Consider the following 15,150-nt stretch of genomic DNA (forward strand, 5'->3'; position numbering starts at 1 on the left):
GGAACCCTGTGAGCTCACTCGATTTCCAGCTTATGGACTTATACAGGAATTTCACCATATCCTGACCTTCTTCGGCCTCAGGAATTCCAACAACATGGATGTTATTCCGTCAGCTAAGGCACTCAATGTCCTCCAAGAAGAAGAGAAGAGAAGAACTGTACAGCAGAGTTCCACTGCGTTCACACAACAGATCTGAATTATGAGAGGAATGTGTAATGAGAACAATTCACTGGAAAATTCCAGCATTTCACCACAAGAGATTAAAATATGAAAGCTTGTTGAATGTTGAATAATCTTGTCTTTTTTTTTTTTTTTTTAACCAGATCAACAACAAACCAAAAACAATCTACCAAAACAGTCTGAACCAGAGTTAAAAGGAAATACTAAAACACATTTTATTGAAAGAAAAACAACAGAAATACAAAAAACAAGGTTAGATCAGATAAAAATGGGGCTTTAAGAAATGTTAAAAGTGTCTGTGAGCTTGTCCAGTGCAAAACTGAGCAAGTCTGTAAGTCTTTAGTTGATGATTTCATCTGTAAGTGGAGATGTCTCAACAGCATCAGCGTGCATCTTTTTTGTTCATAAACCCGGCATCACGTAAGCGATATTATCCAGAGTGTTGGACTGATGACAGAGAGAGTTCATATCAGTTTACTTTTTAAGGTTATTTAGTAATTTATTATATATATATATATATATATATATATATATATATATATATATATATATATGTAACATCTAATAATATCTTAAGGAAATCAGTACCAGCACGTGATGTGGACAGCCATTGAGTTCTGGCAGCTGTGTGGTGAGACAGGCCAACGGACCGAGAGCACACAGAACAGAGTCCAACAGAACCGACAGAGAACCAGAGACTGTCACCATCCCCTAAACACACACACAATATACTGTCAGAATAAACGTCAAACACTATTGTTAAGAAAAACTAGTGTAAAAAGTCCCATGACACACAGAACTGTTGTATTATGTTTACTGACTGCAGTTTAATTTCTGTTCAACAAACTCTCTGTTGAAGTATCAGAGCATCACTGAGAATTTAACAGACATGAGCGTGTATAAATGAATGTATACTTCAGTCTCCTGCAGTCTGCGTCCAATCAGAGACAGGGATTCTCCGAGCAGCTGCAGGTGGGCGGCAGCATCAATGGGGTCAACATCTGGCTCTCTGATGGGGGAGCGTGTCACCATGGAAACAGATAGCGGTGCGGATCCATTCTGAACTGGTGTGACTGTGGTTTCCGGATGCTTCAACACAACTGTTCCAGCTGCAGGGGTCACAACCCCACTTGAATAATGTCCTGAGCAAACACGAAAATACATGAAATGATCAAAGTGAACCAATCTGAATGTTCAAACCGCACATCTGTGAAGTACTGACCTTTGACCCTGCTGCTGTCTTTGACCTTTTGAGACGTTCGTTGTTCTTTAAGGTGTTTCACGTGTTTAACAGCATCCGATTTCATTTGCTTGCGCTGCAGATACACAGATCTCTCTCGCCAAACCTGACGAAGATCAAACCAAAAAACCTAACTTTAAATCTACTGTATGATATAATGTATAGTGTATATAAGGTTGGTGTTATATATACACGATGTGGGTGACTTATAGCGTATATGATTATGTTTGTGACGTATAGCGTATATGATGTTGGTGATGTATAGTGTATATGATGATGTTGGTGATGTATACTGTATTATGCGGATGTTAGTGACGTATCACTAGTTAGTGATATACTAACGCTATATGATGCAGGTAATATAGTGTATATGATGTTAGTAATGTGTAATGGACATGATTGTTGGGAACCTGTTTATCTCCCTCAGGGAGCTGTTTCCAGGCATCAGCCAGTCTTTTACTCAAGTCCCCAAAATCTGAAAAAATTCAATAAAAAAAATTAAAAAAAAAAAAACACACACAGAGACTGTTTCAGATGTCAATATATTAAACTCATTCTGATCGACTCGTTAGATTAATTACAGTTGAAGTCAATAAAACTAATTTTTTAACCACTCCACAGATTTAATATCAGCAAACTATAGTTTTGGCAATCGTTTAGGACAGGAGTGCCCAATACGTCGATCGCACGAAATTGAAATGTTTCGTTAAATTTTAATAGAAAAAAAAAAAAAAATTATATATATATATATATATATATATATATATATATATATATATATATATAATTATTATTTTTTTCTATTAAAATTTAACTAAACATTTCAATTTCGTATGACGACTGATTAGCACTCCTGTATATATACACACATATATACATATATATATATATATATATATATATATATATATATATATATATATATATGTGTCTTTCCTTCTTTTAGTTTCTGTCTGACTTGCACTTGACGAGTACATTTTGACCAGGCGAGATTTTAGTTTATTCAGTTGCCATGACAACTAGGTGCGGGCCTTCCAAGGGCTTCTGAGAACAGAGCGCGAAATTGCGAAACTAGCAGTGTTTGAGACTAGCTACCAGCAGCTACTGTCTGATTCCATTCAGTGCAAATCATCAGAATAAGGTAAATGCCCTGGCTATTGTAATCTATTGTGCTGTAGGTGTTTTGGGTTTAGTGTTAAAACTGAATGATATCAACATTGAACATTATTACATATATATATTTTTTTATTAATTACAAGATTAATTCCATGTAGGGATACATACAGTAGTCCCAACAAGCATTTAGTGTTTTTTTTCAGTTGGTTGATCTTAGTGAGTTGGTCATTTATAAGTAGATCATCATGAAAAAAGTGTGGGCACCCCTGGTTTAGGACATCTACTTTGCGCATGACATGAGTCATTTTTCCAACAATTGTATACAGACAGATTGTTTAACTTTTAATTGACTATATCACAATTCCAGTGGATCAGAATTTACATACAACTGTGCCTTTAAGCAGCTTGGAAAATTACAGAAAATTATGTAAAGCCTTTTGGCAATTAGCTTCTGATAGGCTAAATGGCTAATTGGAGTCAATTGGAGTTGTAAACGTGGATGTATGTTAAGCCCTACCCTCAAAATCAATGCCTCTTTGCTTGACATCATGGGAAAATCAAAAGAAATCAGCAGAGACCTTAGAAAAAAAATTGTGGTCCTCCACAAGTCTGCTTCATCCTTGGGAGCAATTTCCAAACACCTGAAGGTATCACGTTCATCTGTTCAAACAATAGTATGCAAGTATACACACCATGGGACCTTGCAGTCATCATACCACTCAGGAAAGAGACGCATTCTGTATCCTAGAGATGACCATAGTTTGGTGCGAAAAGTGCAAATCAATCCCAGAACAACTGCAAAGGACCTTGTGAAGATTCCGGTAGGAAACAGGTAGACATGTATCTATATATACAGTAAAACGTGTCCTATATCAACATAACTATAAAGGCTGCTCAGCAAGGAAGAAGCCAATACTCCAAAACCACCATAACAAAGCCAGACAACAGTTTGCAAGTACACATGGGGACAAAGATCCGACTTTATGGAGAAATGTCCAAAACGTATATTTTGTATTTTAAATACGTATTCCCGTTACATATATCTTTACTTCCCAACCCTGTGTGTGTAATTATATATATATATACACACACACACACACACACACACACACACAAACAACATTTAATCCCCACAACCACCCCTCCCAATTCCACCCCCCAACAAACATCCCTGTGGTCACAAATGAGTAAATATACGGAAAAAAACAAAATCACACAAACCAAAATATAACCATACTCAACCAAATCTACACTACTCTCTCCATGTCCCAAACCGAGAGCCCTCCAAAAACTCCAAATAATTGCCCCATTTCCCAACAAACAAATCTAAGTTACCCCGTCTTCCAAATGACACCTCTTCAAAAGCCACCACCCTCCCCCATCTCCGTGCACCACTCCCAAAATCGGGGCGACAAAGCTGACCTCCAACCCCTCAAAATAATCTGCCTGGCGATCATCACACAGGTCAGAACAAGGAATGGACCAATCCGATACCTGGATCGGAATCGGCTCCGATTCTGAAGCTTTTAGACAGATCGGGTATCGGACCGATGAGCCCGATCCAAATCCGATACCGTGTTAGTCATGTTCGTTTCTGTCAAGCTCCAAAAATGACATAAAAGAACCATATAAACACCATTAAAGCAGTTTATATGACTTGTTTTATTCTAAGCCACTTGAAGACGTACGTGCAATAGCTCTGTGAATCACAAAAGGCTGTTTTTTTCAGATGAACATTTTTTATTGATTCTTATATTAACACATAAATGCAAGAACATATACAAACAGAATCAATACTTAACACCCTCGTTTACTTTTCCCATAATCTATTGATAGAAGCTAAAGCTCCTCTGAATTAGCATGGTGTAATACACTGATGCCTCATAACCTTTTCCAAAAGCAGTAATCACCTCTCCCAAAGCATCTGCCGCTTTAGAGGGTGTGTGCTATTCCCAAAAAACATACATAGCATGTGGCGCAGCTGTAAATACCTATAAAACTGAGATCTGGGAATCCCAAAATGATGACCCCAATTTCTCAAAAGATCTCAACACTTCACTCTCATACAGGTCGCTGAGTGTAACAATCACCTCACAATCCAATCTGACCAACAGAAAGGGGACTTATTGATATGTAATTTGGGGTTCAGCCATATGCTCAAGGCAGCATTTAAATAAATGTCCGAGTTAAACAATGGACACTTTTGTCCATACAAGACAAATGCAAGATAACGGAGTAACTTAACTTCTCCGATTAGTAACTACCTGTTCAATGCCAAACCAGGGAGGGGCTCTCTTAGGTGGAAGGGACAAATGAGTCAAATGTCTGAGACCGAATGCATAACAATAAAACAAAATCTTGAGTAGGCCTAGCCTACCTTTGTCAATCGGCCTATGTAACTTATTGAAATGTAATCTGGGACACTCACCATTCGAAATGAAGGACATCTCTATGCTATTAGAGTCTAATGCTATTAGACATTTCACATTCTTAAAATAAAGTAGTGATCCTAACTGACCTAAGACAGGGAATGTTTTCTATGATTACAAGTGAAAAACTGAGTTTAAATGTATTTGGCTAAGGTGTATGTAAACTTCTGACTTCAACTGTACATCACTTGAGCCTCACATGACACTTCATAGATAGTCTGATGTATTTTGCTTACAAAATAGGCAAGAGCTATTTGATTGGCTGTCAAATTCTGGGAGCACACAGTCTTATATAAACAAATTTTTGTTTATCAGTATAAAAATTAGTATGAAATCTGGTCCACATTGCAGCTTATTCTGGCCAAGAACTGCCCACTTAGACAGGGGAGACCATCTGAATGACATGTAAATCGATCAGTCAAAGTTAGTTGGCATTCAGTTTTCATCTTAGAAAAATGTTTACCTTCTTTGACTATGATCAACTTATGAGTTATGAAAGAGATGTTAAAACTCAAAAAGACGATATTACTTCATTTCATCACACTGGAAATGAAAGGTCAAGTCCAGCGCATTGCACTGTGGGATACAGTATTCTGTGCAGTGTACTCTGAGCACATTTTGCATAATGCAGAAATAGTTAAGACTAGTATGCTATTTTGAACATTGCCAAATTCATGTTTACAATTGTTCAGAATGCTACATTGAGCACTTCTCAGGAAGAACTAGTCATCGGCTTTGTGATGCATGTCATAAGTACTTTGAGAGATACTCAAGATATCCACCAGCACACATGTCTGAGGTCTGATTTACCCGCCTCTAAATGTCACCCAAATATACAATCTGTGGCTGGTCAATTTACATGTCAGTCAGAAAGTCTTTTCCTGTGAAAGTGGGCAGCAATGTGGAGCAAAACTCACAATCAAATCTCTGACTACCATGAGACAACATGCATGACACAAACAGATTGAGAGAAAACCCCACCGAGTCCAGGCTCCTCCTCCAGAATACTGTTCCTGTACTCCTTATAGAAGATCTGATATGCCGTCAACACCTTCTTCTTCTGCATAAGAGACAGACATATGACAGACGTAAATGCTTTAAAGCCTGTGTTTTAATATTTCCTCAGCGGATTGTTTGTACCTTTTCTTTACTCTTGTGTTTGCCTCCTTCCTCTCTCTTCTTCTTCTTCTCCTCTCGGCTGTGATGACCTGTAGTGTACTCGCTCCATTCTGCGCTGCCATTGGCTGAGACAGGAGAGCACAAAATTTGAAACTTAATGCAAGGTTTGTGGCATCAGTCGCTGGGAAAACAATGAATTTTGACAGACAGCGTGACACAGACAGTTATTGTCTTTATTTATTGTTGAAGGTGGATTTGTTACACAAGTGTTGCTTTGATGGCTGTAGCAGTCGTAATTTAAAGGGGATGAATTTGCAGACAGAACTTCTAAGAGTTTTAGCACGCTGATAGTCCAACAGATGGGATGGAAAAATTACTAACCATATCGAGGCAAAACTTTATATTTTGAAATTTTAAACATTGTTTTCTGTCCATGTGATCATAAATGAAATGACCCATCAAACATTATAATATTTCGATCACTTGATTTGATCCCTACTGCACTTTTTTCTATACTGTTTACAAAGTTCACACCATGTCCATAAAGTGCTTGAATTTAGCTTTTAGAAATGTAAGTACTGAAATACCTGGAAAATTACCTTGTTGAAGAGTTTTGTTCTTTACAGACAGATAAAAAAAGTTAAAAGAAAAATACATTTTAAAAAATCAAATACCACAGGTGCTCTAAAACTGAAACATCTCTCTCGTTAATGAATGAACAGAAACACCTGTGTGAGTCTGTGAGATGCGCATTAAACTCTTAAAGTGACAGTACCATAATAGCATTTGTTATAAAAATGAATGTAAAATTATTGTTATTGTAACTTATTATTAATTATACACATTATTTCAAACATAGACAACGCATATAATTATTATATATACACAATTTCAAGAAATAATATGAAATGATAGAATGTAGAATTTGTATTTTTGTTTTTTAAACTTACAGTATGATTAAAATAATCAAGACAAACAAAATATTAAAAATGAAAAATTTTCACATACTTTTTCAGGACAGGTTCTGTTCAGTTCTTTTCTTTGTTCTGCACCTGATCAGGTGACTGATATATTAAACTCTATTATTTAAACTTTGAGCATTTAAATTGTGTATGAAGGCCTGTTCACACCATGTCAGTTTTTTCGGTACCAATGTTTGTTCCGAACTAGCTTTTGTATGGTAACAATGCATTCCTTTGCCGCTGCTGTCAGCGATAACATCATGACATCCACCGTAAAGACCTGACAAACACAATACACATACAGTATCTCACAAAAGTGAGTACACCCCTCACATTTTTGAAAATATTTGATTATATCTTTTCATGTGACAACACTGAAGAAATTATACTTTGCTACAATGTAACGTAGTGAGTGTACAGCTTGTATAAGTGTAAATTTGCTGTCCCCTCAAAATAACTCAACACACAGCAATCAAGTTGGACAATTCGTCTGCCGACATTCCGAAGTTTTTTTTTTTTTTTGTTTTTTTTTTGTGTGTTCCAATTATTTTTTCTTCAGACTGCGATAAAACTGACTGACCAATGAGAGAAGAGCTTTTTTTAGTCGCTATAGCTGCTCAATCCAGCATGTTGGTGGTGCTATTCAACTGGCAAACACCAGCATACCAGCAGCTGATAACTTTATCTTTATCTTGATGAGAAGTTATATGCATTTATGCATTTTACGAAAGTATGTTTTTAAAAAATAAACCGTTTTCTGCCATACTGTGTCATTTAAGTCTTATATTGAATCGAGATATCGAATCGTGAACCTCATATCATATATCAAACCGAATCTTGAAATAACCACATTGTCCCATCCTTATCCAACAGTTACTGTTAATGTTAACACGCTTCTGCTCAGCATGAAAAAACTCTCTGTGAGAGGCCATGTATGTTAAATCATCCTCTAAGTTGAAAAATACTACAACTGAAATAGAATCTATGGATCTATCTAATGGACTATTCAGTTGTTGGACAACACAGTTGTGTTGCGTTCATACCTGCTGCTGATCTCTTGGCTGTTTTACTGCTGTGTTTTTTCTCACGGAGCCGCTCTCTCTCTCTCTTTTTCTTGCTCTTTTTACTCTTTTTCTTTTTCTTGCTGTGAGTGGAGGACTCATGAATCATCAGTTTTCCTCCGTCACTGTCAGCCGAAGATGAGCCGCTGCTGTCAGCGATAACATCATGACATCCTCCGTAATGACCTGACAAACACAATACACATACAGTATCTCACAAAAGTGAGTACACCCCTCACATTGTTGAAAATATTTGATTATATCTTTTCATGTGACAACACTGAAGAAATCACACTTTGCTACAATGTAAAGTAGTGAGTGTTACAGCTTGTATAAGTGTAAATTTGCTGTCCCCTCAAAATAACTCAACACACAGCAATTCATGTCTAAACGGCTGGCAACAACAGTGAGAACACCGTGCAGCACGGTGGCCAAGACCATACAGCGGTTTAACAGGACAGATTCCACTCAGAACAGGCCTCGCCATGGTCGAACAAAGAAGTTGAGTACACTTGCTCAGCATCATATCCAGAGGTTGTCTTTGGGAAATAGACCTATGAGTGCTGCCAGCATTGCTGCAGAGGTTGAAGGGGTGGGGGGTCAGCCTGTTAGTGCTCAGACCATACGCCGCACACTGCATCAAATTGGTCTGCATGGCTGTCATCCCAGAAGGAAGCCTCTTCTGAAGATGATGCACAAGAAAGCCCGCAAACAGTTTGCTGAAGACAAGCAGACAAAGGACATGGATTACTGGAACCATGTCCTGTGGTCTGATGAGACCAAGATAAACTTATTTGGTTCAGATGGTGTCAAGCGTGTGTGGCGGAAACCAGGTGAGAAGTACAACGACAAGTGTGTCTTGCCTTCAGTCAAGCATGTTGGTGGGAGTGTCTTGGTCTGTGGCTGCATGAGTGCTGCCGGCACTGGGGAGCTACAGTTCATTGAGGGAACCATGAATGCCAACATGTACTTTGACATACTGAAGCAGAGCATGATCCCCTCCCTTCGGAGACTGGGCCGCAGGGCAGTATTCCAGCATGATAACGACCCCAAACACACCTACAAGACGACCACTGCCTTTCTAAAGAAGCTGAGAGTGAAGGTGATGGACTGGCCAAGCATGTCTCCAGACCTAAATCCTATTGAGCATCTGTGGGGCATCCTCAAATGGAAGGTGGAGGAGCACAAGGTCTCTAACATCCACCAGCTCCGTGATGTCGTCATGGAGGACGACTCCAGTGGCAACCTGTGAAGCTCTGGTGAACTCCATGCCCAAGAGGGTTAAAGCAGTGCTGGAAAATAATGGTGGCCACACAAAATACTGACACTTTGGGTCCAATTTGGACATTTTCACGTAGGGGTGTACTCACTTTTGTTGCCAGCGGTTTAGACATTAATGGCTGTGTTGAGTTATTTTAAGGGGACAGCAAATTTACACAGTTATACAAGCTGTACACTCACTACTTTACATTGCAGCAAAGTGTCATTTCTTCAGTGTTGTCACATGAAAAGGTATAATCAAATATTTACAAAAATGTGAGGGGTGTACTCACTTTTGTGAGATACTGTATATACAAACAGTGTTGGGTCAATTAATCCAAAAAGTAATCCACCACAAATTACCTATCTAAAATGGTCATCAGATTACTGATTGCACCAGCAAAAATTTTTTACATAAAACTTTACTGTTCATAATTCCACGCAAAGTCAAACACTCAGCACCTCCCTTAAAATGACTTTAAATATATTCTACATAAATAATATTAATTCAGAAATGTGTTACCAAAGTAATAAACTGAAAGAAACACCAGACAAACATTCACTCTGCTGCGTCTGCTCACCTTCCAGCTCCACCTCCTCTCCCACAACAGGAAGTGCATCTCGCATCACTTGTGGCTTCCTGCAGGAGTCTCTCAGTTCTGTCCGGCGCTCCTTTGGCATGGACAGGGCATACGGCACGTCGGAGCCCACCGCAGTGGAGGAGGTGATGGCCTGCAGGAGACCCATCGCTGTCATGCCGCTCTGAGGAGATCTGCACGTGTCTGGCAGTGATAGCAGCGAGAGCTCTGATGGACGCTTCTTTTTATGGTGGGATCCAGAGCTGTGATCTACATGAGACAGACATCAACAACTGAAGCACATAGCAGCTGCTGAACTTGAACAGACAAATACAGAAAATCACAGTTCACCACCTCACTAGTTCACTGTAGGGTGCAACAGTCAGCTCACAAGAAAAAAATTAAAATAATTAAATTTTATCCAGAGTGAATAACATTTTTAATGTTAACAAGTTATGCAAGACATTTCAGGACCAAATCGGCTCAGTGATTCACTTATATTGGCCATACAATTAACATCATTATCGGTGTATCTGTGGCGTTAAGTAATTATTAAGGTTGTTCAGTTGTCAAATTCCCAGTAAATAACTACACTACCCATAATGCTGAAGAGACATCCACCGATCAGAGAAGTCACTGTTACCTTGGAAACGGGAATATTCCCAAAAGTGACCGCCCACCCCATGTTGCATTGTAAATGACTACTTATATATTTGTTTATATTGGAATCATTTGCAATAAACTTCAAATATATGGTAATTTATTCATATAATTGAGGTCTATAAGTCAGTGTTTATCTCGTCAATTAAATTACTGACAAAAACTCGGTAAGATTTGATATACTGTTGCATATCTGTTCTAGGAGGACAATATGCCAAAGAATTCAAAATCCACGTGCTCTGGAGACATTGAAAGACACTTACATGCTCAAGCTGACACCCCTGAGAAGGCCCCAAGCCAGGGAGTCAATTTGGTCAGAGAAATTAGGGAAATTCGGCAAGAGATGTTGAACATGTTGGCAAAGCTGACGAAGGTCATTGCGGACTTGGATCTTGCTGTAAAACGTTTACCAATCACTGCCAGGGAGATTCAATTCTCTTAAGTGGTTACAAGAGTGGGGGATGTTGAGAAATGGATAGATTATCTGGAGTCATCAGAAAAGGAATTATCTGCTAGCAACCAAGGTGGATTTGGAGCATGTCTGGGAGAAGTTGGAAGAAATGGAGAACTGTAGCCGGCGGAATAACGTAAGGATCGTCGCAATTCCTGAGGCCGAAGAGGGTCAGGATTTTTTGAAATTCCTGGAAGGGCTCTTTCCAAATCAGACATAACAGCCCATAAACTGGAAATCGAGTGAGCTCACAGGGTTCCGGCTCGGCGGTCCGCTGAGGGAGACAAGCCCCGATCAATTCTGTTACACGAGAAACAGAGTAAGGCTTTCTTGGAAGAACTACAACATTTCTTGTTCCCAGACTGTGAATTTGACAAGAGAGAAACATGATCGATTCAATGCATGCAAGAAACTCTTACATCAACAGAAGGTTGTTTTTGCGATTTTTATTCCCGGCCATATTGAGAATAGATGCTAAGGATGGCCGTAAAAAATTCACATGCCCACAGCAAGCGATGTCCTTAATAAAGTCAATGGAGTAAGTAATTTTGTTGTACTTGCGTTGCAGCCAAGTGGACTGACTCACTGAACATTCACTGGACTGTTTGAGGAAACTGCCTCTTTGTGTTCTGGTTCTACCTAGCGTCTGAAGTTTATTTTGTGGATTAACACTCCTTCGGGACAGTTTTTTGAATGAATCTGCACGCTCTGTGTGCTTATGCCACCTATTGGCTGGAGTTTGTTTTGTGGAGTATTTCTTGCAATACATTGGAGTGATTAGGTCATTTGTTGCACTCATGTTGTAGGTGTGTGGGCCGGCTCACTGAACATTCACTGACAGGAAACGGAGCGTTTTTTTTTTGGTGATTAAAATATTGTATTAATTAATATATTAAACAGATAAAAGCAAAACATATACAAACAGAATCAATACTTAACACCCTCTATTACCCCCCACCACAAGAACACCCCAGTGGTCCCACATGATTAGAGACAAACACAAAAAAATATATAAGAGAATTAAAATACATGATTAAAATAAATAAAATATAATAAAATCACACACATAACAATTACACCCCTCTCTCCACTGTCCCTCACCGACAGCCCTCCAAAAACACTAGATATTTACCCCACTTTCCCACAAACAAGTCCACATTTTCACAGTCCTCTAGAAATTTTTTTTTTCAAAAGCTGCCACCTTTTGTATATACAGTATCTCACAAAAGTAAGTACACCCTTCACATTTTTGTAAATAAGCTGCCATCTCTGCACACCACTCCGGAAATAATGGTGCACCGTCTGACTTCCTCTGCCAATCAAAATGCTATTCAGAACCCATTTTTTTTAATATATATATATAAACTTTTCCCCCAAATTTATGATTGCCCCATCGCCCAAAATGAAAAGTCTGGGGAAAATTAAAATTTGAGTGCCCACAATGTCACACAAATAACTCTGAACCTTCAACCAAAAATCTTGTATCTTAACACACCCCCAAAAGACATGGGTAGTGTCTCCAACTTCTGATTGGCATTGCCAGCAGGTGGGTGTATCTTTAAGACCAAGCCTATATAATCTAGTGGGGATCCAATAAAATCTATGTAAAACTTCAATTGCATAAGGCGAACCCTTGCATCTCTAGATGCAGACTTGACATTTTTTAGAATCCAAGTCCACACTCTATAATACCATAATCTCTTGATAGAAGTTAAATCCTCATCCCCCAAACTCTGAATTAGCAGGGAGTAATACACTGATGCCTCATGACCTTTTTCCAAAAGCAGTAATCACCTCTCCCTAAGTATCTGCCACTTTAGGGGTGTGTGTGCTACTCCCAAAAACAATACAGTGCATCCGTAAATACCTATAAAACTGAGATCTGGAAATCCCAAAATGATGAACCAAATTCTCAAAAGATCTCAACACGCCACTCTCATACAGGTCACCGAGTGTAGTAACCCCAGCCCCCCTCCACTCTGACCAACAGAAAGGGGACTTATTAATATGTAATTTAGGGTTCAGCCATATGCTTGAGGCAACATATAAATAAATGTTTGAATTAAACACTCTGGACACTTTTGTCCAAAACACATGCAAATGCGAGATAACGGGGTGTGACTTAACTTCTCTTGTTAGTTTGCTAGAAAGGCTTTGCAATGGCGAAATGGGGGCAAAGACTTCCTGTTCAATACGAAACCAGGGAGGGGCTCTCTCAGGTGGAAGCAACCAATGAGCCAAATTTCTAAGATGTATAAAAATAAAACAAAATCTTAGGTAGGCCTAGCCTTTGGTAGGCCTTTGTCAATCAACCTATGTAACTTGTTGAAATGTAATCTGGGACGTTTTCCATTCCAAATAAAGGACTTCGCTATGCTTTCAAATTGCTTGAAATAAGAGAGGGGGACATCTACAGGGAGAGAATGTAGCAGGTATTTGAATTTTGGAATACAATTAATTTTAATAGCATTAACCTTCCCAATCATCGATTGATGTAATGAAGCCCACATCACTCGAAAATCTTTTTATTAAAAGGCGTCAAAATTAACTACCTAAATCACACAAATTAGCTGGGAATTAAATGCCCAAAAACTTAATGCCCTGTTTGGGTCACTGGAAGGTGCCCGGCTGAAAATCTGTTACTGGACAGTATGCTGTCAGACCCAAAGCTTCGGATTTAGACCAGTTGACTCTGTAACCTGAGAATTTACAGAAGGAACTAATAATCCTGTGGAGACAAGGCATAGGCAGTTGGAAACATGGTCAGAGTTGAATAATAAAATATAATCTGCGTAAAGCAAAATTTATGCACCACACCTCCCGCCATCACCCCTGAAAAATTATCCTCCTTTCTTATGCTATTCTACTAATGGTTCCAGGGCAACACAAAATAATGGGGAAAGAGGGCAATCTTGCCGAGTGCCCCTATCCAGAGCAAAATAATTTGAAATGAATCAATTTGTTTGTACCACAGTTTAAAGAGCAACATGCAGGTTGGACACCCCTATATATCATAGTGTATGTTGATGATAATACAACTAGATTTTCTGAACTGGAGTAATATATATTTAGCCAACGATATTTTGAGATAAATTGTGATAAAATAACTTCCGCGTCTATAAAGCACTAACCGGAAGTGACGATGGCCGAGGGAGTCTGGTCAAGTTCAAGCTCAGGTTACAATGGATGCGAATGAAGAAACCGAGTTCTCCGGTGTGGACGAACATGCCTATGATGGCCCACAGGCCTATAATTATAATACATTTGGACCTTGCAATTTACTGGAGAGTATAACGTTAGCCTCACGGGGATACAAAATCAGACGGAGGGCGCGGGAGAACAGTTTGAATTGAAATGCGGGGAAACGGGAGAGTTGGGCTAGCTTCCTGCCAATAGCTATAGCATTGTGCAAACTACTAAATTCATTTCAGAAGGCAGACAATTACGTTACGACAACCTGTCCTAAAGCTCAGTCTCTCTCTGTATTATTATACTAAATAAATATTAAATATTTAATATTATAAAAAATATATTGTATAAAAATTTTATACTATTATTATTACGAAATTACACAAATTAAGAGTTAAAATAATTAAAAGTAAGACTTACTCTGCTAAGTGCTTGTTTTCGTTGCACAGAATGTCTGCTAACGTTAGCACTTGGTCCTCCAGTCCCGCCCGCGCCAAAATCCGGTGTAAACTTTGACGGTGGACTTGATTCCATCGAGTGCACCGAGGGAACAGCATCAGTAATCAGCCTCACGTGGTCCTTACTCCGAAATCCCATCCGAGACTCCAACAAATCTCCAGGTCGATAATTCTCCGGAGTGAAATGTGCGCCACAAACGACCGAGTGTGTGGTAACAGACGCGGCAGTGAAGTCTGCTCTCTTCGCCAGCACAAAACGCACCCAAGACCGAAAAGCCTTGTTTTTCCTAGAAGGAAAATGATGGACACGATGTCCTGACAGGCTGGAATTCGTGCAACCAGCACAAACACAATAATTTACCATTATGGCTTCTCTAAAACTCTAAAACTTTGTCTCTCACTACTGCTCTAACTACATCAACACCCAACAATGAGAGAGCTGACCGC

At 39.0% G+C, this 15,150-nt stretch overlaps 1 protein-coding gene across 2 annotated transcripts in view; it reads right to left on the reverse strand.

Moving 5' to 3' along the window:
* Positions 1-378: 378 nt before the first annotated feature.
* Positions 379-15,150, reverse strand: part of LOC127654277 (HMG domain-containing protein 4-like) — a 37,363-nt gene continuing 22,591 nt past the window's right edge. For both annotated transcript variants that reach the window (XM_052141402.1, XM_052141401.1), the window contains exons 4-12: positions 9,949-10,215; positions 8,090-8,293; positions 6,106-6,209; positions 5,947-6,025; positions 1,831-1,895; positions 1,403-1,526; positions 1,096-1,322; positions 769-891; positions 379-627 (exon numbers count right to left, since the gene is read on the reverse strand). In XM_052141402.1, coding sequence (XP_051997362.1) covers positions 583-627; positions 769-891; positions 1,096-1,322; positions 1,403-1,526; positions 1,831-1,895; positions 5,947-6,025; positions 6,106-6,209; positions 8,090-8,293; positions 9,949-10,215 — 1,238 coding nt within the window. In that variant the 3' untranslated portion in view covers positions 379-582. The remainder of the gene's footprint in view (positions 628-768; positions 892-1,095; positions 1,323-1,402; positions 1,527-1,830; positions 1,896-5,946; positions 6,026-6,105; positions 6,210-8,089; positions 8,294-9,948; positions 10,216-15,150) is intronic.

Source organism: Xyrauchen texanus, chromosome 13, assembly GCF_025860055.1.
Source record: "Xyrauchen texanus isolate HMW12.3.18 chromosome 13, RBS_HiC_50CHRs, whole genome shotgun sequence".
Taxonomy (NCBI): Eukaryota; Metazoa; Chordata; class Actinopteri; order Cypriniformes; family Catostomidae; genus Xyrauchen; species Xyrauchen texanus.